General features: G+C 42.6%; 1 protein-coding gene across 5 annotated transcripts in view; it reads left to right on the top strand.

The window, feature by feature from the left end:
* Positions 1–27,705, top strand: part of asic1c (acid-sensing (proton-gated) ion channel 1c) — a 168,497-nt gene that overhangs the window by 96,578 nt on the left and 44,214 nt on the right. For 3 of the 5 annotated variants that reach the window (XM_061979369.2, XM_061979371.2, XM_061979368.2), the window contains exon 1: positions 17,162–17,940. The exons of the other annotated variants lie outside the window; for them this stretch is intronic. In XM_061979369.2, coding sequence (XP_061835353.1) covers positions 17,320–17,940 — 621 coding nt within the window. In that variant the 5' untranslated portion in view covers positions 17,162–17,319. Of the gene's footprint in view, positions 1–17,161; positions 17,941–27,705 lie in introns of those variants that run through there. 5 annotated transcript variants of the gene reach the window in all.

Raw genomic sequence — 27,705 nt, 5'->3', positions numbered from 1 at the left:
AGGCAAATTGGGAACAGGTGGGTGCCATGATTGGGTATAAAAGTAGGTTCCATGAAACGTCAGTCATTCACAAACAAGGATGGGGCGAGGGTCACCACTTTGTCAACAAATGCGTGAGCAAATTGTTGAACAGTTTAAGAAAAACCTTTCTCAACCAGCTATTGCAAGGAATTTAGGGATTTCACCATCTACAGTCCATAATATCATCAAAGGGTTCAGATAATCTGGAGAAATTACTGCACGTAAGCAGCTAAGCCCGTGACCTTCGATCCCTCAGGCTGTACTGCATCAACAAGTGACATCAGTGTGTAAAGGATATCACCACATGGGCTCAGGAACACTTCGGAAACCCACTGTCAGTAACTATAGTTGGTCGCTACATCTGTAAGTGCAAGTTAAAACTCTCCTATGCAAGGCGAAAACCGTTTATCAACAACACCCAGAAACGCAGTCGGCTTCGCTGGGCCTGAGCTCATCTAAGATGTACTGATACAAAGTGGAAAAGTGTTCTGTGGTCTGACGAGTCCACATTTCAAATTGTTTTTGGAAACTGTGGATGTTGTGTCCACCGGACCAAAGAGGAAAAGAACTATCCGGATTGTTATAGGCGCAAAGTTGAAAAGCCAGCATCTGTGATGGTATGGGCGTGTATTAGTGCCCAAGACATGGGTAAGTTACACATCTGTGAAGGCGCCATTAATGCTGAAAGGTACATACAGGTTTTGGAGCAACATATGTTGCCATCCAAGCAACGTTACCATGGACGCCCCTGCTTATTTCAGCAAGACAATGCCAAGCCAAGTGTTACATCAACGTGTCTTCATAGTAAAAGAGTGTGGGTACTAGACTGGCCTGCCTGTAGTCCAGACCTGTCTCCCATTGAAAATGTGTGGCGCATTATGAAGCCTAAAATACCACAATGGAGACCCCCGGACTGTTGAACAACTTAAGCTGTACATCAAGCAAGAATGGGAAATAATTCCATCTGAAAAGCTTAAAAATTGTGTCTCTTCAGTTCCCAAACGTTTACTGTGTGTTGTTAAAAGGAAAGGCCATGTAACACAGTGGTGAACATGCCCTTTCCCAACTACTTTGGTACGTGTTGCAGCCATGAAATTCTAAAGTTAATTATTATTTGCAAAAAAAAAAAAAAGTTTATGAGTTTGAACATCAAATATCTTGTCTTTATAGTGCATTCAACTGAATATGGGTTGAAGAGGATTTGCAAATCATTGTATTCCGTTTATATTTACATCTAACACAATTTCCCAACTCATATGGAAACGGGGTTTGTATTAAATGACACAAATCAGTGCATTTTTAGTCTTTATACTTTATACTTTACCATATATGATGCATTTTGTCAGTTATCATTGATAATCACATTCCTTTCGTTCCATCCTCATGCGGGACCCTAAAGTAGGGCTGGAAGAAAACAAGTAATAAACAACCAAGGGGTCTAGAGATTACATGCAGACCAGCAGGTGGCACCCACTTCTCCTCAAGCAAGTCAGGGCTTTTCTTCCTTCACTCACAATGCGCACACACATAAATCATCTGGACAGATGCAGAGAACTGCTAGAAACAGGAGGAAGAGTTATCGTGCTAACTTTAAGACAATGGTGTTCATCCATCCATCCATTTTCTACCGCTTGTCTTTTTTCAGGGTTGCAAATATGGGCCGTGTTATATTCACGTTGGTCTGACATTCGAGTTAATACAGTGCGCTTTGCCACTAATAAAACTCAAGACATTTTGTATTTTATTAAACAAAAGGGCGAAGAATATCAGTCCCCTGCTTTATTTTCTTTATTTTGTTTCCAACTTATTACAGAAGAGTTGAGTCACAGCTCACTTTGTTTAGCAGCAGTGACTTAACTGATGACTAATTCTCCGCTCTTTAATGTGCGGACATAAATGCTAGCTTTGGCCTTTCATCTCTGGCTCTGTGAATTAATTGCTGCCACTATCTGGTTTGGTGTTGCGCATTCCAAGTGGCCCTTGAAGGACCTCTCCTATTTATTCTTTTAAAATACCGCTCTTCTTTTAATGAGACCTCGGGGGCTCAACTAGGCTTTGACACAAAAGGGGGGAGCCCGACAAGCTTTAAGATCCCTGAGCCCGTATTGGAGTTTGGGAAAAATGTGCAGAGAAGAAAAATCCCTCAGTGAGGCTGCTCGTTTAAGTTTGTTCAGAGTATGTGGAAATAACAAGCACACGTGCCCCTCCCAAAATATGAGTGTTTTTAAAGCTTTTTTCCGGTCTTTTGCGTGGATGGAAAATGCACTAATTAGCCCACATTAATTAGACTTGAACAAAATGAAGCATTTGGTTAAAGTATTAATGCCATGTTTTGTCATTTTCTCACATGACAGTTTGGACTTTATTAATATTATCCTTAGTTTCTGTATTATTTCCTGTCCAGCGCTCTTATTTTTTTCCCCACTTCCTGTTTGCCTCCATCAATTAATTTGTTTGAGCTTTGGCTCCCTCGCCTGTCCCTGATTGGCAGTCAGGATACACAAAACCTGTTACGTTTTGGTTTGACGTATTAACCCGAACTTCAGGATGCAGAGATGGCAGGCGAAGTGCAGGTGGAATGTATTTATTAATAAAATTAAAGAAATAGTTCCTGAGGGAAGCATAGGGAAAGCTAAGAAGTATTGAAACACATGAAGCAAAATGATTCGACCGGGCTACCATAAAAAGTATCCTGATTGGCAACCAGGTACAGGCAAGAGAGCTAAAGCTCAGACAAAAGAAGAAATTATATCTCATTAAAAGTTGCTTCCACTGCCACCAAATGGAAAAAATGTTTTTATTTTGACAAAAAGAACCAAAATAAGAAGTTTGTCAAAGAGTAAAAAAAAATACATACAATGGTACCTTGGTTTTTGACGGAAACTTTTACCAAAAGTCTATTTTGGTTTATGTATACCACCTGTTATTGTAAGGCTTTTTAAATACATGTTGTATAACTGCAAAATATGTCACCACAGGGCCAAATAAAGTTTTAAACACTTTGATAAAGAAGGTGAGAAACACTATTGATTGATGTTATCACATGAACTTCAGGATGCAGAGACGGCAGGCGAAGTGCGGGTGAAATGTATTTATTAACAAAATTTTAAGAAATAGTTCCTCAGGGAAGCATAGGGAAAGCTAAGAAGTATTGAAACAAATGAAGCAAAATGATTCGACCGGGCTACCATAAAAAGTATCCTGATTGGCAACCAGGGACAGGCAAGAGAGCCAAAGCTCAGACAAAAGAATAAATTATATCTCAGTAAAAGTTGCTTCTACTGCCACCAAGTGGAAAAAAAAACATTTTTGTTTTGACAAACAGTACCAAAATAAGAAGTTTGTCAAAGAGTAAAAAAAAGAATAGATACAATGATACCTCGTTTTTTGACAAACTTTTACCAAAAGTCTGCTTCGTTTTATTTATACTATCTCAGTTATTGTAAGGCTTTTTTAATACATTTTGTATAACTGCAAAATATGTCACCACGGGGCCAAAAAAAAGTTTTAAACACTTTGATAAAGAAGGTGAGAAACACTATTGATTGACGTTATGACCTGAACTTCAGGATGCAGAGACGGCAGGCGAAGTGCAGGTGAAATGTATATATTAACACAATTAAAGAAATACTTCCTCAGCGAAGCATAGGGAAAGCTAAGAAGTATTGAAACAAATGAAGCAAAATGATTCGACCGGGCTACCGTAGCAAATATCCTGATTGGCAACCGGGGACATGTGTGTCCTGATTCGCAAACAGGGACAGGCAAGAGAGCCAAAGCTCAGACAAAAGAAGAACTTCTATCTCAGTAAAAGTTGCTTCTACTGCAACCAAGTGGAAAAAATGGTTGTATTTTGACAAACAGAACCAAAATAAGAAGTTTGTCAAAGAGTAAAAAAAAAGAATACATGCAATGGTACCTCGGTTTTTGACGAAAACTTTGACCAAAAGTCTGCTTCGGTTTATGCATACATCTCAGGCTTTTTTAATATTTTTTTTTGTATGACTGCAAAATAAGGAGCCACGAGGCCGAACAAAGTTTTAAGCACTTTGATGAAAAAGGTGAGAAACACTATTGATTTCAAGACAAGCGCGTAAAAAAATGTTGTCCGTGTAGCTCTCCCTTCCCCTCCTCCCTCTCCGCTCATCGCCATCTTCGCCAACAAGAGTCTTCAATAACGGTAAAAGTGATACATCTTCATTTATCAGTTTAATTAGTCATTTATGTGTTTGTCATCGTTTTCTGCATGTAACACTACATTTATTCTCTATAAAGGTTTCCATACGATTCGTTTTTTGTAGCTGAGATACCATGCAATGCTTCAGTGCAGTGCACCACAGACGCTATAGGAGCTGCTGAAGGGTATAAAGCAGGAGTTATGATGATTACCATCGCTTTGCATTATGCAGGCAACCTCTTATGTAAGCAATAACCACAATGAGCCAAACTGCTGACGAGGGACGATTTCTGAGAACGGCTGCCATTTTCTCCGCGCTTGTATCACACAATTGAGTGTCTACTAGTGTCCGTTTTAAGGGCGTGTCATTTCTCATCGACATTTTCCCCCAAAGAAAGGCAGTGTAAAGGAAATCAATGAACTGGGTCAGTAAAGTGAATAGAGTGGACACTGCACGGGTTGTATTTTACACAGAGTTCTTTAATAACAACAAATAAGTGTATCTTTCACCTAAAAAATGGAACACTCAGCATTTATGTCTTTGCTTTTTACTCCTGTAAAGTTTGTGTGCTTTCACGCAGCAAAAGACAACACGCCAGTCAGCAACAGACTTCAGCACAACAGGGAATCAAACGTGCGAAACTTTACACCCCCGCCATTATGTTCCGTTACACATGGGCAGTGTCTGTTTCTTCATGCTCCCATTTTGCCTTTTGTACAAACTTGGAAATAAGGTGGGAAAATGCCTGCTTTTACCGACAGGGTAAAAGGGACTATTGTCATATGTCCACACTACAGCAGGTGAATATTATATTTCCAATTTCTTTCATGACACACGATCTCAACATATTCAATTTTGATGGCGTTAGGACATTTTTGTCCTCATGGATTTTTTTTTACCATATATTTTCTCAAGGGACAATACCATAAAAAATTAAGACTTATGGAGACACTTAAGAGTAGTCTGTGTACAACTTCCAGTATATAATTAATATTCACTGAAAATGACTCAACACACAGCCATTATTGTCTAAATAGTTGGTGTACAAAACCCAAAACCAGTGAAGTTGGCATGTTGTGTAAATCGTAAATTAAAACAGAATACAATGATTTGCAAATCCTTTTTAACTTATATCTAATTGAATAGAATCAAAGACAATATATTTAATGTTCGAACTGAGAAACTTGTTTTTTTTTTTTGCAAATAATCATTAACTTAGAATTTAATGGCAGCAACACATTGCAAACAAGTTGGCACAGGGGCATTTTTACCACTGTATTACATGGCCTTTCCTTTTAACAACACTCAGTTAACGTTTGGGAACTGAGGAGACCAATTTTTGAAGCTTTTCAGGTGGAATTCTTTCCCATTCTTGCTTGATGTACAGCTTAAGATGTTCAACAGTCGTATTTGATGCTTCATAATGTGCCACACATTTTCAATGGGAGACAGGTCTGGACTACAGGCAGGCCAGTCTAGTACACGCACTCTTTTACTATGAAGCCATGCTGTTGTAACACATGGCTTAGCATTGTCTTGCTGAAAAAAGCAGGGGCGTCCATGATAACAATGCTTGGATGGCAACATATGTCGCTCCAAAACCTGTATGTACCTTTCGCCTTCACAGATGTGTAAGTTACCCATGCCTTGGGCACTAATACACCCCCATACCATCACAGATGCTGGCTTTTGAACTTTGCACCTACAACAGTCCGGATGGTTATTTTCCTCTTTGTTCCGGAGGACACAACGTCCACAGTTTCCAAAAACAATTTGAAATGTGGACTTGTCAGACCACAGAACACTTTTCCACTTTGCATCAGTCCATCTTAGATGAGCTCGAAGCCGGCGGCGTTTCTGGGTGTTGTTGATAAATGGCTTTGGCTTTGCATAGTAGAGTTTTAACTTGCACTTACAGATGTAGCGACCAACTGTAGTTACTGACAGTGGTTTTCTGAAGTATTCCTGAGCCCGTGTGGTGATATCCTTTACACACTGATGTCGATTTTTGATGCAGTACCGCCTGAGGGATCGAAAGGTCACGGCTTTGCCACTTACATGCAGTGATTTCTCCAGATTCTCTGAACCTTTTGATGATATTACAGACCGTAGATGGTGAAATCCCTAAATTCCTTGCAATAGCTCATTGAGAAATGTTGTTCTTAAACTGACAATTTGCTCACGATTTTGTTCACAAAGTGGTGACCCTCGCCCCATCCTTGTTTGTGAATGACTGAGCATTTCATGGAAGCTGCTTTTTTTACCCAATCATGGCACCCACCTGTTCCCAATTAGCCTGTTCACCTGTGGTATTTTCCAAATGGGTGTTTAAAGAGCATTCCTCAACTTTCTCAGTCTTTTTTGCCACTTGTGCCAGCTTTTTTCCAAATGAGCTAATATTTGAAAAAACAATAAAGTTTTCCAGTTTGAACGTTAAGTATCTTGTCTTTGCAGTCTATTCAATTGAATATAGGTTAAAAAGGATTTTCAAATCATTGTATTCTGGTTTTATTTACGATTTACACAACCTGCCAACTTCACTGGTTTTGGGGTTTGTAATATGTGATTCGCCGAGAGTCAAGCATGGTGGTAGTAGTGTCATGGTCTTGGGTTGCATGAGTGCAGTCGTCACTGGGGAGCTGCGGTTGATTGAGAGGAAACATGAATTCCAACATGTATTTTGCCATTGTGAAGCAGAGCACCAGCCGCTCCCTTGGGCCTGCATTGCCAGTTTTCAGAATAACAACAAGCCCAAAAACGTCATAATTCTGAGATATTTTGCATATACACTAGATTTGTGCTATTTGTCAAGGCTACATTACAAGACCCTGCCAGCAAATGGTGATTAAAAATAAATAATGATGTGTGAATTGACTTAAGGGACAGAGCCCTCTGCTGGATTCATAGGTGCTTTACTGACTTTCCCCTGCAGTTAGTGCCATCATACCATTTTCTTTTTACGTTAGGCCAAAAAAGAATATTTAAACAATTTAAAGCAGACAAAAACAATATTTGACTATGTGATAGAGCAAATAGGAATACAGCAGGGTCTTCAACATAATTGTTTTGGGGCTGTGGTGGGGTGTTGAGAGTTTGGGGGCGGACTTCTTCCTTCAGTATTAGTTGTATTTTGTATCTTACAAAGAACCAGCGTCCTCTACAGTGGACATTTCATTTTGGTGTATTTATTTTGTTAGTTGTTGTTTTTTTAAGGACCTTCTGCAAACAATCTAGTCAAAGATCATCTCTATGACAGCATTCTAGTGTTTTAAAAAAATCTGCTGCAAAAATGTGGGTTTTCGAACTGAGCTTGCGGGCCACCAGTTGAATAGCCCAAAAGATAGAAGACCTAATATGGAACCTTGAGGAACACAAGATAAGTAAAAAAAAAGTTGAACAAATGATTACAGTATTTTACGGACTATAAGACGCACTTAAAATCCATTTTTTTTCTCAAAACTCGAAAGTGCGCCTAATGTAAGGAATAATTCTGGTTTTGCTTGCCGACCTCAAAGCAATTTCATTTGGCACATGGTGTAATGATAAGTGAGACCAGTGGATGGCAGTCAAACATAAGAGATACATGTAGACTGCACTATGATGGCAATATGACTCAAGTAAACAACACCAACATTTTATATGTTCCATTAAAAATATAAAACATTACACACGGCGCTCAAAAATCTATCAAAATGTTTTAGTACGACTTTGGTAAGCTATGAAGCCGCACCGCATAATGTGCTGATCTGTATTTGGGATCTGCATAAATTCTGAAAAATTGTGCGCTTGTGCCTTTGTAGTCCGTGGCGACACCATAGTCGATAATCTTCTTTCTTCTTGTAGGCCACAAGGAAGTGTTTTGAATTTAGAAAAAAAAAATGTATAACTCCTTTAATGCGCCCTATAATCCAGTGCGCCTTATATATGAAAAATGATTTAAAAAATAGACCGTTAATCGACAGTGCGCCTTATATTCCGGTGCGCCCTATGGTCCGGAAAATACGGTACTGACTGCATCTGAAGTAAACAAGCTGCAGCAACATCTTAGTTACATAAATCACATTCTGAAAAAAAATTTGTAACAGTCAAACATTGAAATGACTTAAAGGGGTGCCTTAAGGAACTCCTCAGTTAAGCAATTCACAAGTTTAGACCCCAAAATGTCAATGCCAGGATCTGCCAATTTGTTTACAGTGGTCCAAGTTCAACAGGAGCACTCTTTTTTTTTTTTTTTTTTTTTTTTTTTTTTTGTGTGTCCTGTCCAGCTTCTCAGGCAAATCATATAGTTGATGTAGATGCCCATGTCGGCTGTTCAGATTTACTTTACAAAAGAGAAGTGTAGGATACTTCTCTTGTTACCTTATTTGTATTTGACTTTATTAAATGTATTTATATTATCATTTAGTGCAGCCGGGCCGGAGCAGGAGGGGATAGAAAGAGAAAAAAAAAGAAGACAGAGGGGGAAATTGTGGGGACAAGAGGGGGATTAGACAGAGAGACAAAAACAACAACAGCAAACAACAACAACAACAACAATAGAGCAACATCAGCAAATATGACATGTACAAATATGATGGTAAAAGTAATAGCAAATAAGCAGTTAGCGAAAAATAAAAAATAATACAGAAATGACAATGAGCATTATTACACTACAAATGGATCAATACAAATACCAATAGAAATAGCGCTATTGATAATGAACAATACCAATAATTTACCTTTATTATCAACAATGCAGTTGTTTAAATGCAACAATACATATACGTAATGATAACTTGAGATACGAAAGAATGCAGAAAAATGGGGGGGGAGAAAGAGAAGCAACCTACATTAACCTTGTAGATTGTTATAGTCACAATAGGTTAAGCTTTGTCAGTGTGCCATGTGTTACACCCAGTTTACCCTAGGGCAACAACGTTAATATATGTTTGATGAAACGTGATTATGTGCATGAGTGTAAGTATGCATATGTACTTGTATATGTACAGAATGTGTATATGTGTTTGTACAATGAATGTATGTGTACAGAATGTGTATATGTGTTTGTACAGTGAATGTATATGTACAGTATGTGTATGTGTATGTTTGTATATTGAATGTGCGTGTGGATGTACGAACATTAGGTAGGTAAATATGTACTGTATTTGTGTATGTATGTGGGAGCGTAGGTACCTATGTACGTATGTGAGCATATGTGAATTTGCATGTACAATACATTCGACTCCCAGAGTGCGTGGGAGCCAGAGCACGGCCCCATCACCCCCGAGAGCCCAACCCACAAACAGGAGGCGTGGTGCCCAGGGAACCAGGGACTACCGCCCCCACGCAGCCAAGCCGGCCAGCGACAGGAACCCCAGAGCCCGACCCACCATACCGCCCACAAGGGCCAGCAGCAGGCCGCAGACAGACGCACCCGGCAGAGGACAGGGCACGAGAAAAGCAGGGGACAGCCAGACCCCAAGCCAGCGAGAGACCACACCCCACACGGGCAGAAAGGCGAGACGCCCCGCCCGAGGGACCCAGAGACTCCCCGCAACCGGACGGGAAGACCGCCCCCGCCCCACCGGCAACCGGGCCCCCACGAACTCACCCCCCACCCCCGGAGAGCGCGGCGAGGCCAGCCCCCGGCCACCCCACCCAAATCGGCCGCCGCAGGACCAACCAGGCACAGGGCCACGGGAACCACCCACTCCACCCGCAGGGACCCCAACGATGGAGATGGAACAACCAGCAACCGCCCCGCCGAGCCCCCCCCCCTGAGGGAGGGGAAAATTAAAAAATAATATTAATAAAATATATTAAAAAATAAATTAATTAATTTAAAAAAAAAGAATTAAAAGAAGATCACAGACATGCTGACAAACAAGGTCACTACCCCAGCAACTGGCCGACTCGCAGCACCTCGGAATACCTTGCAGCACCAAGCTACCACAATAGACGCAGGGACTAGGCCCAACAGGCCCCAACCAAGACGGGCACCCGGAAGGGATGGACAGCGGGACCCAGGAGCTCCAGACACGCAGTTTGGATGCAGTAGCCTGAGGCGTCGACCCCCGTCTGACAGGCAGGCCCAGAGCGTACCCCCAGAAATATACATACATACATACATATATACATACACATACACACATACATGTATACATACCCACACATACACATATATACATATACATACACATATGTACACATACACATATATAAACATACATACATACACACACATATACATACATATACACAGTTCGTCAGCCCCGACAGCCATCACGCGCGCGCGCTGCCACCAGTCACAACATCAGCCACACCCCTGCACCAGACCCAGCAGCCACGGGCGCCCACACCACAAACAAACGGCAGCAGAAACAGCAGCCGCAATAACCCCAGACAGCCAGCACCAGCCAATCAAATCAAAGCGATCAAAAAAAAACTGCGACCAGCAACCACACGCCACCAGGACCACGGAGACCAGCCGGCGCCAGCCCGCCAGTCAGCCCGAACGCCAACACACAAACAAGAGACACCAACAACCCCCCCAACCAAAAGGCCCCCCACCCCAACCCAAACCCGCACAAACACACCACCGCCCAAACAACCGAGACACAGCATCCAGACCAGACACGGGGGCTGCGCCGCCACCACATCAAGTCACCAACAAAGACCCCACAGCGCAAGGTCGGGCCACACGGGCACGGACCCCACCCAACAGGAAGTGAGACCCGCGCGACGCCACACACAAATAAATAATAAGATAAAAAAAAAATAAATAAAATAAAATAAAAATATTTTTTTTAAATAAAAAATAAAATAAAATAAAATAAAAATAAGTAAATAATAAAAATAAAAATAATAAATACATTAAAAATAAAAAATATATATAACAATAATAAATGAATAAAAGCCTGGCAGGCCACCAGACCGCAGTCCCCGCCGGCCGACGAGGCAATGAGGGGTGCGCCGAACCCCAAATCCCCCATGCATGTGTACAAGGCCCCCAGAGTGTCTACTGTGTAGTTAAAATTAGGAGGTCAGCCGTTACAGCCGACCTCCAGTCCCTATTGATGTGTGTACTGTAGCGTGAGTGAGATATGTATGCTTGTGGGAACTAATAATGCGATTAAAATTGGGGGACATCAAGGTCATGGTGGGTCCCAACCAAACCAAGCCCCCCAAATCCTAAGTGTCTAATATGCAGCTAAGATTGAGGGATGGATGAGCAGGGGACAAGACAGGAGGACTGGAGCCCCATTGGAGGCATCCTCAACCCCCCGCCATGCCTCCCCGCAGGACAATCCCCAAAGTCCTATATATGTGTGACTGTGTGTGCTATAAGTAGGAGGAGTAGAGGGCCCGGACATCTCCCCAGTCCACGCGGCCGACAACCAGGAACTACGGCCAGGAGGCCGCCACCCCCCGCCACAGCCCGTGACCCACACCAGACCACTTTAACGTGACGCCACGCGAGCCCTCCCCCCGCCAAACAAAGCCAGCCCCCGCCCGCCCCAACCCAACCCTGCAGAGCCCATACCGGCAACCAAACGCAGAAAAACTGCACAGCCCCCACGCCCAATGCAAACATCGCATCCCGGCCATCCACACAGCAACGTGCCCATACGAGTCCCGGCCAGGGGAAGGAGCCCCCCAATGGGGGAAGAAGCCAATGCATCCCGTCCGCCCGCCAGCCCCCAAACCAGCCGGCAAGCCAACGCCAGCCAGCCCCACAACCCCACAAGCGCACAGACACCAGCCACAGTCCCCCAACCACTCCAACCCAACACAGCGATGCCAACCGCTGGTATCACCGCAGCAACCATCACCACCACCGCCCGTCCGCAGCGTAAACACCCGCGGCCGCCGAAACCAAAACAAAAAAGCGACCGACCCCGTAAACCACAACAACGCACACCCCCGGCTACCACCGAGGCCACCAACCCACCTACCCCAACTCATCCACAGCCAGGCCAATTGAGCCACCGGACATCCACACCCATGCACACACCTACACATTCATATACACATACATACACACATACATATATGCATATACATATACATATACATACACATACACACATATACACACGCATGCATATACATATAAACATACACATCCACACATATATACACATTAATACACCCACACACATATACATAAGCCCACATATACACAAACACATACATACACAACACACAAAAAAAAATGAAAAAAATAAAAAATAGAAAGAAAATAAAAAAATAAAAATAAAATAAAAATAAACCCTTTAAATAAAATAAAATAAATAAAAATAAACAAGAGGCCTGGTCGCCAACAGTGCCCGACGCCACCAAACCCCGCAGCCCTTCCCGCACGTCCAGGCCCCCCCCGCCCACCACCCACCAGGCATCCCATCCGGCAAAAAGCCATAAGGGCCCAGCCCTGCGCCCACAGCCGGCATGCCACGGCACCTCAGCAGACCCGGCGCCGCGATCAGCAATGCACACCGGGGCAGCGACACATACATATGTACCTACATACATACACACAGATTTCACCATACATATATACAAACGTACACACACCCACATACACGCGTACCCATATATAATTTAACAGAATAAGTTAAATATACTAAATAGATTTAAAAAAAAAAATAATAATATATATATATATATATATATATATATATATATATACACACACATATACATATACATATACATACACACACATATATACACATACATACATACATACATACATATATACATACATACATATACATATATACACATACACATACATACATATATACATATATATACATATAAAATAAATTAAAATAAATAAATAAAATTAATAAAAAAATAAGGGCAGAGTAAAACACAGGAGGGGGACTCCCACAGGGCAGTCGGGCAGCACCGCCGGGGCCCCAACAAGGGAGGCAAGCAGTCCCCCCAACCCGGCACCAGGCAGGCCCGCACAGCCGCAGCGCAGGGCGACCCAGGGCAGATCCCGCCCCGCACCCCAGGGGAAGGAGGAAGCCCACGGACACCCGGAGCCAGAGGGGCATGAGCCGACCCCCGCCCGACAGCGGCAAGACCCCAGCCCCACGGGCGCAACCCCCCGCCCAACCACCCACGGGAGGGACAGCCCCCCCAACCAACCCAAGGCGGCCGCCCACAGCCCCACCCGCACCCCAACACCCGCCCAGGCACCTCCACCCACCCCCAGCCACCAGACCACCCACGGATCGGCCCGCCAGGCCGGAACCAGGAAACACACCCCAGGCCCACCCGACCCCGCGGCACACGGCCCCTCCGGCACCCAGGACCCCCCACCCACGGAGCAAGACCCCCGGGACAGAGCCCCAGCCCCGGCCCCCAAGGGAGTCAGGTCAGAAAATTAATTAGCGGTGCCCAAAGAGATCGGAATTCTGTCAGTTGTTGGTTTGATTCAGCAGACATTCTTTCCATAACTACATAATCTAATAAAATGTTTTTGTAAAGATTTATACATAAATTATTTTTTGATTTCCAATTTATGAGAATAGTTTTCTTGGCGATGCCTAACGCATTTATAAGGAGGTATGTTTTGTTTATATCAAGATCAGTTGCGGAGAGATCACCCAACAGGCAGAGTGCCGGGGAGATGGGAATAGGAATCTCTAACGCTAATGATAGGTTCTCGCACACTCCAAGCCAAAAGTTACTCACGGGAGCACAGGACCACATTGAATGCAAGTAATTATCTATCTTATTATCTGAGCAGTGTACACAGATGTTAGAGTCAGCTAAACCCATTTTATACATTCTTAGACCGGTGTAATGTATTCTGTAAAGTATTTTGAGCTGAATCAGTCGTACATTTGGATTCTTAATCAAACGAGTAGTATTGAGGCATATTTGTTTCCAGAATTCTGGGTCACAGCTTGTTGATACGTCTGAGTGCCATTTAGAAGTTGGAATACTTATTGTGTTATCTATTTTTGATAAGAGAGCATATAATTTGGATAAAGCTTTGGGGGCAGATGTTTTGAAAAATTTAACGGTCGTAGGATTACTTTCCCATGTTGTTTTGTTGAATCTTGCGCTGATTACAGATTTGATTTGTATATATTCTAGAAATTTATTAGGATTGATTGCATATTGTGTTATTAAACTTTTAAAAGAGATAAAACTGTTTGCATTGATGATATCCCCAAGGCATCCGACTCCCTTATCATACCATGTTGGAAAGTTCAATGGCTTCTTGTTTAAAAGAAAATCAGGATTATTCCAAATAGGCGTAAATTGGCATGGAGTGAGCGGGGACCCAGTTATTTTCAAAAACTCCCACCAAGCTGTTAAGGTAGTGCGTATATTAATACTTTTAAAGCAGTTGTGTTTTCGGAGAATTTGGCTAATAAAGGGCAAGTTAGAAATTGGGATCTCCTGGCTAAGTGATTGTTCAATCTCTAACCATAAACTATCTAATAAAGTGGGATTGATCCATTTTAATATATATTGTAGTTTATTTGCAAGGAAATAATAGGAAAAGTTTGGGAGTTCTAGACCCCCATGTTCTTTGGGTTTTTGTAAAGTTTTAAGGCTGATTCGTGCTGGTTTACTCTTCCAAAGAAACTGATTGATGTGTGAGTCTAGTGACTTAAACCAGATTTGAGAAGGTTTGGTTGGAATCATTGAAGATAGATAATTAACCCTAGGCAAGACCATCATTTTCACGGTAGAAACCCTTCCCATAAGTGAGATTGGCAGTGTTTTCCAACGCGCCAGATCATCCTCAATCGATTTTAAGATTGGGGAATAATTCAAGCGATTCAGATCTGACAATGTGGAGGAAATATTGATTCCCAGGTATTTAATGTTCCCTTTATGCAGTGGAATCGATGAGGTGCTCTGAAAGTCAAAATTAATTGGTAACACAGTAGATTTGGACCAGTTGATGGAGTAATCTGAAATAGAACTGAATTTATTGATAAGTGAGATTGTATCTTGAAGAGAAGAATGTGGATTTTGTAAGAAAAGTAATACATCATCAGCATAAAAAACAGGAGCACTCTAGTGTTTGTACGAATTTGCTGCAAAAATGTTTGCCTCCTAAATTTTGAACTGAACTCGGGGGGCGAGTATGGTGTCATTTCTGAACCGGATTTGGCACCCGGGCCACCAGTCGACCAGCCTTGTTGTACAGTATAATAGTGTGTGAGTTGGAATACCACATTTTCTGGACCATAGGGTGCACTGGATTATAAGGCGCACTGCCAATGAATGGTCTAGTTTTTATATTTTTTCATATATAAGGCGCAACGGATTATAGGGTGCGTTAAAGGAGTCATATTATTATTATTTTTTCTAAATGTAAAACACTTCCTTGTGGTCTACATAACATGTAACGGTGGTTCTTTGGTCAAAATGTTGCATAGATTATGTTTTACAGATCATCTTCAAGCCGCTTTCTGACAGTCGCTTCCGGGTGCGCCGTTTTGTGGGCGGTCTTATTTACTTGGCTCATCTTCGACAGCGGTGTAGTGTGCAAGGACGGGAGTGGAAGAAGTGTCAAAAGATGGAGCTAACTGTTATAATGACATTCAGACTTTACTTAAATCAATAACGGAGCAGCATCTCCTCATCTGGAAACAACAACAACGCCGGAAATGTGTCCGTGAAAAAACGTCCGACCGGAACTCTCTAATAACTAAAGTACCTTGGGTGAATAATGTTAACTCACTACACCGGTATGTTTTAGCGCTTTCATAGTGAGTCTACTGACGGATATAAGTAAGAACTTTAACCTACTTTATATTACAAATGGCAGCAGGGAAGGATGAATGTCCCATAACAAGAAGATAGAGAATAAGAAGAAGCTTATCGACTACGGTGTCGGCACTGACTACAAGGGCGGATCCACGCAATTTTTCAGGACTTATGCAGATCCCAAATACACATCAGCAGGTTCCAGAAGGTAAAAAAAAGTTGCTTTTGCATAATATTGCGAAACAAAACGCCAGATAATATGTCTTACCTTATACACACACCATAATAATACTCGTATGTTAAAGCACATCAAACTGTGCAACTTCATAGCTTACCAAAGTCGTACTAAAACATTTTGATCGATTTTTGAGCGCCGTGTGTATTGTTCTATATTGTCAATGGAACATATAAGATGTTGGTGTTGTTTACTTGAGCCATATTGCCATCATAGTGCAGTCTACACATATCTCTTATGTTTGACTGCCACCTACTGGTCACACTTATTACACCATGTACCAAATAAAATTGATTGGAGGTCGGTAAGCAAAACCAGAATTATTCCATACATAAGGCACACTGTGGAGTTTTTAGGAAAAAAATGATTTTAAGTGCATCTTATAGGCCGGAAAATACGGTACATTGTGGTTGTTTAAGTAAAACAATACCCGATGGTGATTTAACTATTTTTTTCTCATTAGCTGTTCCGCCACGGTTTGTAATTAGGTTTTCCTGCTAAACAATCACATGTAATTTTTTTCAATGACAGCTTAAACATTTCTTATTGTAGATCTTTCTCTCATGCTCCAGTTTCTATATAGATAAATTGATCTAAAAACAAGCTGCAGTTAATTTAATAACAAGGATCATAAATTTTACATCACAGTTTTATTACCGCAGTTATTTTTCAACTGATTGATGTATATCCATTTGGAAGTCGGCTGCTTCATCACCGGAGGAGAACCTTTTCATTCGATGGCTCCACCTCATTTCTCCCCGCTGTAAAGAGTGTGTGTGGAGCGCAACAAGCGTTCTATTCCTTTCGGCGAGCTGCAAGTCAACACTCTTAAGAAGCTTCTGTGGAAAAAGGGAAGGAGGATTGTTGTTTTCCTTGCCACAAGAAGAGAAAGGCGGCGAGTGTTTTGGGATACTGGAGAGTGAGCAACAAGGGATTGTTTTTTTTTTTAAAGTGCTTGTGGAAGTGAAGACATTGCTTACACCTGAATTCCTCCAAGGATGGACTGGTGATTTCATGTAGGTCAGTTTTACTCTTCCAGAGGAGTGTAGATTTCTGATGTGATCGCCGCACACGAAGGGTCCCGTCATCGCTGCTTGGAGGGTTTTTTTTGTCACATTGGAGCAGTAAGGTTGGGTAGCTACTAATTAACAGAAAATTATGTTAAAGCCATCCGTGTGTGAGTCGCTCTCTTTGGGACAAGACGGCGGCAAAGACATCACGCTCCCAAACTCGTCCAAAGAATCATTGAAGGAGATCACAGTGGGTTTCATAATGAGGACCAAAATCCACGGGTTGAAGTTCATTTTCTCCCCGGACAAAACCAAACTGCAGCGTGTGACGTGGATCATGGCCTTTTTCCTCTGCATCGCCCTCCTCCTCACCTGGTCCAGAAACAGAGTCCTCTACTTGATGTCCAACCCTGCCGTCACCAAGATCTATATGGTGTGGGCTCACAACATGTCCTTCCCCGCGGTTACCTTCTGCAATAAGAACGTCTTCCGGGCGTCCGGTCTGACCAGGGAGGACCTGTATCACAGCGGCTACTGGATGGACCTCATGTACGCCAACCACACGGTGATGGAGAGGAGTCTGGCCATCCTGAAGGAGAGCCACAAACAGGGTCTTCTCAGCCTGCTGGACTTCGACAACTACACCCGGCCTGCCGGTTACCGCGTCAACACCACCGAGATGATGGGTCGCCTCGGGCACCAGCTGGATGACATGCTGCTAGAGTGCAGGTTTCGCGGCGATACCTGCACCTCCAGGAACTTCAGCACAGTATGTATGAAGAGATAACATGATGGTATGAGCAACGTTCCCTCTGAGGTGCGTCCTCTGCTCACAGCAAATCGATGCCGCGCACCAAATAAAATCCAATCTGAACTCTACACAAAATAAATACATAACTAGATGAAGCAATTCCTGAAGGAATTGCGTGTGAATGCTCCAATGCTGAAGCTGAACTAAAATCCGGGAATTTTTTTAGAATTGTCGAAGTTGAGCACACAATTCCCGAACAGGCTGAATATCTTTAAGTTGGAACGGTTTGAATCGGATGAAACATGTGGGAGTTGTGGAACTCTGAAGAATGTCCCATTGATTTCAATTGGAATTTACAAAAATGTTGGGAATTTCGGGAAAAGCGTGAATTTGTTTGAAAATGGTAAAAAACTTGAATAGTCTAAATGAGTTTGCAAATCGGTCGAGGAATGTTGAAGTAGTAACATGTTGAATTGAAAAATGGTATTACGGAATTCTTGGGATTTCGGGAAAACCGGGAATTTTTTCAGTTCAAAAAACAACTTCCTTTTTTGTCCTGATTAACAGAAATATTTTGACGGTGGAACGGTTGAAATGCGTTGAAAAATGTGGAAGGAGTAGTCGCCAGAAAAAAGGATGGAAATAGGCCTTTGGAAAACCAGTAATTGTGGAAAATCCTGGAATTTTTTTTGACTTGGAAAAAAAGTAGTTTGAATTTCCAAAATGGTAAAATGTGTTGAAGGTAGAATGGTTTGAATCGGTTGAAAAATTTGGAAATGGTAAATGTTTGAAAAATGGCTAATTCATTTTAAATGGGAAAAATGTCCCGTAAAACCTGGAATTCTGGGAAATCAGGGAATTTTTGGAATTTGTCAAGGGAAAGCCCGCGATTTCCGAATAGGCTGAACAGTTTGAAGTTGGAACGATTTGAATCGGGTGAAAAATGTGGAAAGTAGAGCGCGCCAAAATCTGGAGAAGAAGAAGAATAAATAGATTAATTTTGGTGTAGAAAACCATATGTGTGAATGCTTTGGAGCATTCACACAACTATTTGTTCTGTAGGATTTTGCTATGCAACTATGACAACAATGAATGAATCAATCAATCAATGTTTATTTATATAGCCCTAAATCACAAGTGTCTCAAAGGGCTGCACAAGCCACAACGACATCCTCGGTACAAAGCCCACATAAGGGCAAGGAAAAACTCACCCCAGTGGGACGTCGATGTGAATGACTATGAGAAACCTTGGAGAGGACCGCATATGTGGGTAACCCCCCCCCCCCTCTAGGGGAGACCGAAAGCAATGGATGTCGAGTGGGTCTGACATAATATTGTGAGAGTCCAGTCCATAGTGGATCCAACATAATAGTAAGAGTCCAGTCCATAGCGGGGCCAGCAGGACACCATCCCGAGCGGAAACGGGTCAGCAGCGCAGAGATGTTCCCAGCCAATGCACAGGCGAGCGGTCCACCCCGGGTCCCGACTCTGGACAGCCAGCACTTCATCCATGGCCACCGGACCTGCCCCCCCCCCCCCCCCCCCGCCCCCCCCCCCCCCCCCCCCCCCCCCCTCCACAAGGAACAGGGGAGCAGAGGAGAAAAGAAAAGAAACGGCAGATCAACTGGTCTAACAGGGGGGCTATTTAAAGGCTAGAGTATACAAATGAGTTTTAAGATGGGACTTAAATGCTTCTACTGAGGTAGCATCTCTAATTGTTACCGGGAGGGCATTCCATAGTACTGGAGCCCGAATAGAAAACGCTCTATAGCCCGCAGACTTTTTTTGGGCTCTGGGAATCACTAATAAGCCGGAGTTCTTTGAACGCAGATTTCTTGCCGGGACATATGGTACAATGCAATCGACAACAAGCGGCCATAACTGATAAAACAATGTTCGTCGACACTGTTCAATTATTGTAACATCCGTCAAGACGCTTTAAAGAGGACAGGAATTCCATCGATCACTTTATTGAGCAAAACTGTTAATGTTTAGCTATGGTTGTTTTCCTCTTTGTTCCGGAGGACACGATGTACACAGTTTCCAAAAACAATTTGAAATGTGGACTCGTTAGACCACAGAACACTTTTCCACTTTGCATCAGTCCATCTTAGATGAGCTCGGGCCTAGCGAAGCCGGCTGCGTTTCTGGGTATGTTGTTGATAAATGGCTTTGGCTTTGCATAGTAGAGTTTTAACTTGCACTTACAGATGTAACGACGAACTGTAGTTACTGACAGTGGTTTTCTGAAGTGTGATTTAGTTTAGTGTTTACTTTGTGCTGTATGTCCTGGATGGGAAATATGTCTGTGGGAACAAAAGACTATATCTTAAGCTATAGCACTACCAGGGATCACAAAGCTGAGTGGAGGACGAGACTCCTCTTGTTTGGATTTTGGATTTGTCCTTCTTGTTCGTGATTCCTTCTGCCTGTGGAGGCCAACTCGCTCTTATCTCTCAACGGACTGCCGATTGGTCAGCTGCTGCTTGTTGTCAAAAATGTTTACAATGGCAAGAACACAGGCCCAGGAAGTAAATCATTGAGCTTGTGGGCAGTGCAAAGGGACAATCTTCAGCATGAGTGGCCATTTTCCACTTGACTCTAATATTTGACTTGTCATCATTCAATAGCCTAATATAATTTTTGGACGGTAAAAAGTAGGGGATAAAAATTGCTTTTTGAAAAAGTGCAGGGGACAGGTCCCTCCTGTCCCGACCCCAATTTACATCTATGGGTAGGTCGTCTAAGTTTTAACAGAGGCCTACCTCCTATAAAATTTACCGTATTGACCTGACTATAAGACAACTAGTGACAATTGCTCTAAGACTTTCTGAAAGGGAAGCTCAGCTTCCCCTAAAATGTCAAAAGAAATAAGTGGTCTCTTATGTACTTCCATTTTTACATTTCACTGACTAAAATTGGTTTACAATAAGCTACTTTTACGACAGCTGACAGGACTTCCTACATTCATTGTGGTAGCGTCACAGTGCATCAAACAGTGTCGAAGCTAAGCGTGTCAAAGTGCTTTAAAAAGTGTTAATGCTAAGCATCCATTGACTTCAATTGGGGAGCATAGAGTGGGTTGTTCCACTGTAGCCAAATTAGAGAGTCATTGGATAAATGTTCTGGTGGATCAAGTGCGGTACCCCTCCTCTCCAACGGTGGTCAAGTCATTTCCCACTTTGCCTCCCTATTCTCGGCCTGGGCTATTAGCCACTGCAGTCCAAGCTCGATGAAGCTAGCTGAGGCTGAGTCACCAACACCCAGACGTCTCTTAAGGACACGCGCACGGAGGTGATGTGGTCAGCACAAACTGTTTTTCTCTGGCTAATGCAGACACATTAGCAGAAGCTGCCTGCATGGACACTTTTTATCTGGCTAAAGCAGCTAGCCAGCCTCCACAAGGCATGCACATGCTCTTCAAAGCGACAGAACCGACTCCACATCTTTTTGAAGCTCCAGTTCCGCCTACCTCACCACCTCAGCTTCTTGAAGCTCAGGTTCCAGCACCCCTGCTGCTCAAGGTTTTATAGCCACATATTCTAGCTCCTCGCAGATTCAAAGCTCTGGTGCCACCTTTTGCTGCACCACGCCAAATCAAGGTTGTGGAGCCACCTGTTCATGCCCCACGCTTGCTAAAGCCTCTGATTGGTTCAGTTCCTGTTCCACGCTCGCTCAAGCCTACTATCGCTCAGCACCACCGCCAGTGGCTCCGCCACAGACGCCCATTTCAGCTCCACCTCCAATGTGTCCAATGCAGACGCCACCTCCAGTGAGTCCGCCACCGATGGTACCTCTAGCTCTGCCTACAGTGGGTCCGATACCACCTCCAGCTCTGCCTCTAGTGGGTCTGATGCCACCTCTAGTGGGTCCGCAGCATCTTGCTCGATCTCCAGCTCGACCTCGTGCTCGACTTGGGCATGGACCTTCACGGCTGCTAGAACCCTGTCCCCGCTCACATCTGCCTCCTCGTCGGCCATGGATGTGGTCATTCTGTGGATGCCCGCCTCGCCAGATGCAACGGCATTCTATTAGCCGCTGCCATCTGACAGTTCCCCAATGGCTTCGGGGACATAGGTGGCGGGTCACCTGGTCATATTCCTTCCTCCAAACTCCCGTGACTTTGGACTTATGTTTTTTGGGGGACATCTAGAATCCATCCCTTAAAGGCCTACTGAAATGCGATTTTCTTATTTAAACGGGGATAGCAGGTCCATTCTATGTGTCATACTTGATCATTTCGCGATATTGCCATATTTTTGCTGAAAGGATTTAGTAGAGAACATCGACGATAAAGTTCGCAACTTTTGGTCGCTGATAAAAAAAGCCTTGCCTGTACCGGAAGTAGCAGACGATATGCGCGTGACGTCACAGGTTGTGGAGCTCCTCACATCCGCACATTGTTTACAATCATGGCCACCAGCAGCGAGAGCGATTCGGACCGAGAAAGTGACGATTTCCCCATTAATTTGAGTGAGGATGAAAGATTTGTTGGATGAGGAAAGTGAGAGTGAAGGATTAGAGGGCAGTGGGAGCGATTCAGATAGGGAAGATGCTGTGAGAGGCAGGTGGGACCTGATATTCAGCTGGGAATGACTAAAACAGTAAATAAACACAAGACATATATATATTCTATTAGCCACAACACAACCAGGCTTATATTTAATATGCCACAAATTAATCCTGCATAACAAACACCTCCCCCCTCCCGTCCATATAACCCGCCAATACAGCTCAAACACCTGCACAACACACTCAATCCCACAGCCCAAAGTACCGTTCACCTCCCCAAAGATCATACAGCACATATATTTCCCCAAAGTTACGTACGTGACATGCACATAGCGACACACACGTACGGGCAGGCGATCAAATGTTTGGAAGCCGCAGCTGCATGCGTACTCACGGTACCGTGTCTGCGTATCCAACTCAAAGTCCTCCTGGTAAGAGTCTCTGTTGTCCCAGTTCTCCACAGGCCAATGGTAAAGCTTGACTGTCATCTTTCGGGAATGTAAACAATGAAACACCGGCTGTGTTATCCGGCACAACAGTCAGGGGGTGCATTCTACGGCGGGGGTGCGTTATCCGGCACAACACCTGCCACAATACACCGCTTCCCACATACAGCTTTCTTCTTTGCTGTCTCCATTGTTCATTGAACAAATTGCAAAAGATTCTCCAACACAGATGTCCAGAATACTGTGGAATTCTGCGATGAAAACAGACGACTTAATAGCTGGGTACCATGCTGTCCCAAAATGTCCTCTACAATCCGTGACGTCACGCGCTGATGTCATCATACCAAGACGTTTTCAACAGGATATTTCGCGCGAAATTTAAAATTGCACTTTAGTAAGCTAACCCGGCCGTATTGGCATGTGTTGCAATGTTAAGATTTCATCATTGATATATAAACTATCAGACTGCGTGGTCGGTAGTAGTGGGTTTCAGTAGGCCTTTAAGGAGGGGGTACTGTCATGACTTGTTGGCCGCAGGTCATATCTTTTGTTGAGTTTGTTGGTGTTTTTCTATGTTTGGTGGTTTAGTTCCTGTCGAGAGCTCTTATTTTGGTTGCTTCTTGTTTCCGGTTTCCTGTGGGTTACCCTGCAGCAACTTTAATCCTGTCTCTTTGCGCTGGCTGAACAATCAAGTCTATTTTAGTTCAGCCGTGGCTGCTATCTGTTGTCGGGACATTGCACTTTTTGTATGCTACTCCAGCATTCTGAGAAGTATACTTTGTAGCTACTTTGTAGTTATTTTGTATTGCAGAGCCTTCCCTGTGCTCCAGAGCTTCCAAGCTGCTCTTATCATGTGTTTTGCCTGAGAATGAATACATTTTTACCTTCAGGCTGCCTCCTGCGGTTTTCTGCATATTGGGATCACGACTACTATCACTTACTGTACATGCGAGCCAAGCGTCACATGAATAAAAAAGTGGGCTTGGCCTCAGCTGGCCTGGATTCTGCGCTTCCGCATGATGATTAGATGATTTGTGTGAGAGTGAATCCATTTTGATTAACAGAGAAATGAGCGAATCAGTGACATTTTTTAAGTTTCATTCCGTTGTTTATACGGAAAATTTTACAATCCTCCTAATGATGTTCAGAGAGTGGCTAAAAAAGCAGCCGCCACTGAATGCAATCCTCAATAGAAGATGACCTCTTTCTTTCATTACCATTTTTGAAAAATCACAACATTAAATGCTGTTTAATGTCGGTAAATATGCACATTTTCTTCACTGCTCTACAGTTGTTTGATGACTCTTCTTCATTGTTTACCCGTATCTTAAAATCAGTATGAGCACTATTTTCCCAGCAGGTCTCTTTGTTACTGGCGAGTGCATTCATCTCGCTCACTGGTGTCAGTGAGTGACGGAAAGAAAATATTTTATTCTCACGCAATCAAATCTTGAGACTGAATAGCATAGAAAAATGCTGACGGCCGTGTCCATGATAGCCCAAGTTTGACAACCAATATGACGTCGGAGTAAAGTCTATATATTTTTTTCAGATAAAAATATCCTAATTTGCAAAAGTGATATGTACAGTATACAAAAAATTTGATGTAAAAAAAATACAAAAATTTAAATCATGTCATGTTTTATCATTGCCACTGTTTTAAGTGACATTTCAACTCTTTTGACAGTCTAGTAGAGAAATAGGTTGATTAATTACTGCAATCAAAACCAAAATCACAAATGACAAAACTGTCATTCTTGCTTGTGTGTGAAAATAAAAATAATAATGGAATTTGCGTACATCTAGTAACATCACATGTATAGCTTTTGTTCTGTTCTCCATTTTGTTTTTAACACCTGTTGATGGGACTGGTCCTTCTTCAGTAGTTAGTTGCAAAAAGCCAAAAAAGACGCCAAAACATGCGGTTTGTCGTTGGTTCACTGTACTGTGGTGTGAAATCGATGTCATGGCATCATTACAATGCCTATATGGAGTGTTTTGATCACAAACTTGCAATAGTCAGACATGCTACCCTAGTTCCAATTAACATTTTATCCTCCTGCATTTAAAACATTGAAGCATTGGGAGAGAAAAATGTATTTGGGTTGACTGACAGCTGACTGCTATGGAAATAGATGGCATTTGCAAGAAACAGCTGGTAATATTTTCATTGAGTGTTTCCGCTCCAATGACATCATTCAAACATACTGAAAAGGCTTGAATGTGCTCGAAAGTGAGATGCAAGCAAGTGTGGCTGATTAATTGCACGGTTGCTGTCCTTTACACTTTCACTGTGTGGATTTGAAGCATGTTAAAGCAACAGTATGCAATGGTTGTACTGTATAATGATTGTATTAAGAATAACTGGGGTGCTATTTGGGTGACCCCAAATCGCGAAGATGCGTGCCTTATTATTATAGGTGGACCAGCCAGGACACCCACATTGTTTGAGATGTAAAATAAGGCAAATAAAGCTGCAGGTTCCTTATCATTAAAATGTGTGATTATTGTCGGCGCTTCATTCAGATTTAGCTCAAAATGTGTAACCCTTCCCTTGGATTTCGTAGGTCATGTCTACACTAAGTCATTTAACCCCTTAAACGAATAATTATTTAGCCTAAGCCCCGTTTCAGCCACACTAAACCAGCGTTTAAGGTTCCCCTCCTCAGACAAATTTTTACACGGGTAAGCCAGCCGTGTAATTTTTGAATCTCCGGCACTTAGCTTTGTATGGACTCATTGATCGTTTACAAAGTGAGTTCGGAGAGGAAGTGACACCAGAAAGACCTCGCCCACACAGGAAGTGATGCCAGAAAGACCGCGTCACAGCAAGCTTCATAACAACCAAAGCTAAAAAGATGAAGGCGAGTCATCCAGACATGCCCGTGTTTCTCCTTCTTCTACATGTACAGACGCTTGTGGAACTCACACATGAATTCCTTAAGAGAAGGAAACACACGATTGCAGCTATTTTGGATAAAACACTTCTCAGACGGCAAGAGAACTTTCGCAACTATTTACCGAAAAACTTTGTCCCTTCCTCCCATGGATGTGATACAGGCAGTGTGTGACTAACAATATTGCTTTATTGATGTGACTGTGAAATGGCCAGGCAACGTGCGGGATGCCCGATTTCACTAACTGCGCCATTAGCACGCAGCTGAAAGATGGAACCATCCCCTCGTGTCCCAAACAACTGCTGGAAGATGAAGATCCGCTCCCTTTTTTTTTATTTTGGATGACCTAGCTTATCCCCTGACGCCATGTCTCACGAAAGAATACCCCAACGGCGGAGTCAACCCACAACAATATATATATATATATATATATATATATATATATATTTATATATATATATATACACACACACACTAGGGCTACAATTAACGATTAATTTGATAATCGATTAATATGTCGATTATTAATGCGATTAATCGATTAAAAATCGGATAAAAGAGACAAACTACATTTCTATCCTTTCCACTATTTTATTGAAAAAAACAACAGAATACTGGCACCATACTTATTTTGATTATTGTTTCTCAGCAGTTTGTAAATAAAGGTTTATTAAAAAAATAAATAAATAAATAAAAATTAAAAAAAAATAATAATAATAAATTGCCTCTGCGCATGCGCATAGCATAGATCCAACCATTCGATGACTAAATTAATCGCCAACTATTTTTATAATCGATTTAATCGATTAGTTGTTGCAGCCCTAATATATATATATATTTAGATCCCTAGATTAATTGTTGTAAAATGTTCTTTATCGCATTGTCTACTTTCTCATGTCGATTAAAGATTTGATTAGTTTATGATGGCTCAGGCGTGATTCACTACAATAGGGCCCCACAGCACACTGGATTCTAGTTCATTGAAATACCACAACACTGGATATTGTTCAAAGGAGGTACATTTTTAATTTAAAAAATTGCACACAAAACACAGCAAACAAATGTAAAATGCACAGCAAACTATTTACAATGTAGCTCTTTTAAATAACAACTTCACAGTGAAGTAAAGTCATCTACTGGAGAGGTTGGAGCAGATAGACGCTCAGGTGGATTATTATTTCATTTGTAATTTTTTTTCCCCCTGCGCATGCATACTAGGTCACGTTGCACCGGCGGACGGAGCGGGGCAGGGGTCTTAAATGGTGGCATTGTTGTGTGTGGACACGGATAAGGTTAGGTGTGATTTACCCTGGATAACCTTATCCGGCCGGCTTAGTGTAAACGGGGCCTTCAACCCTCAGGCTGCATTCAAAATTCAAACTGCTCACATTATTTCAAAATGAAGAGTGAGTTTTGAATTGCAACATGTAGTAATTAGTTTTCACATTTGTATGTAAATATTTGTTGAATTGTTACAAGAGTATTCCACCCAAAAAAGCTGAACAAGTGGTGATGCAAGAGCTGCTAACACATTCCTTGCAAGCCTGTCGGATTAATTGACACAGACACACATTTAGTGGATAGAAAGCCTTAAGTGGAAATGACACATCAATCCTTAATGAGTGTCGAGCTTCTCTGCCACGTGTCGCTCAAGTTAGCGGAATATCTTTTTCCAAACCCAATAGAGTTTGTTTGTGTGTCCGCTGAGCTTCAGCGCGGACGGCTCTTTATTTAATCACGACAAAACAGTGCTCCTCGTGGGGAATTTGGAGCGAAATTGGCCTGAGATTGATAGCTGCTGCTGCTAGGAATTCCTGAAATCTTAATGATACGTAAAAAGCAAGCACTGTTTTCTCTCCAGCTTTGATCAGCTGCAACATGCAATGAAATACCTAGATGTACTGTAATGTAGTGTTTCACCGCAGCAG

The sequence above is a fragment of the Nerophis lumbriciformis genome, linkage group LG19 (genome assembly GCF_033978685.3).
Source record: "Nerophis lumbriciformis linkage group LG19, RoL_Nlum_v2.1, whole genome shotgun sequence".
Lineage (NCBI taxonomy): Eukaryota > Metazoa > Chordata > Actinopteri > Syngnathiformes > Syngnathidae > Nerophis > Nerophis lumbriciformis.
The sequence above is the reverse complement of the archived record's forward strand: the minus strand, read 5'-3'. Positions and strand labels throughout refer to the sequence as shown.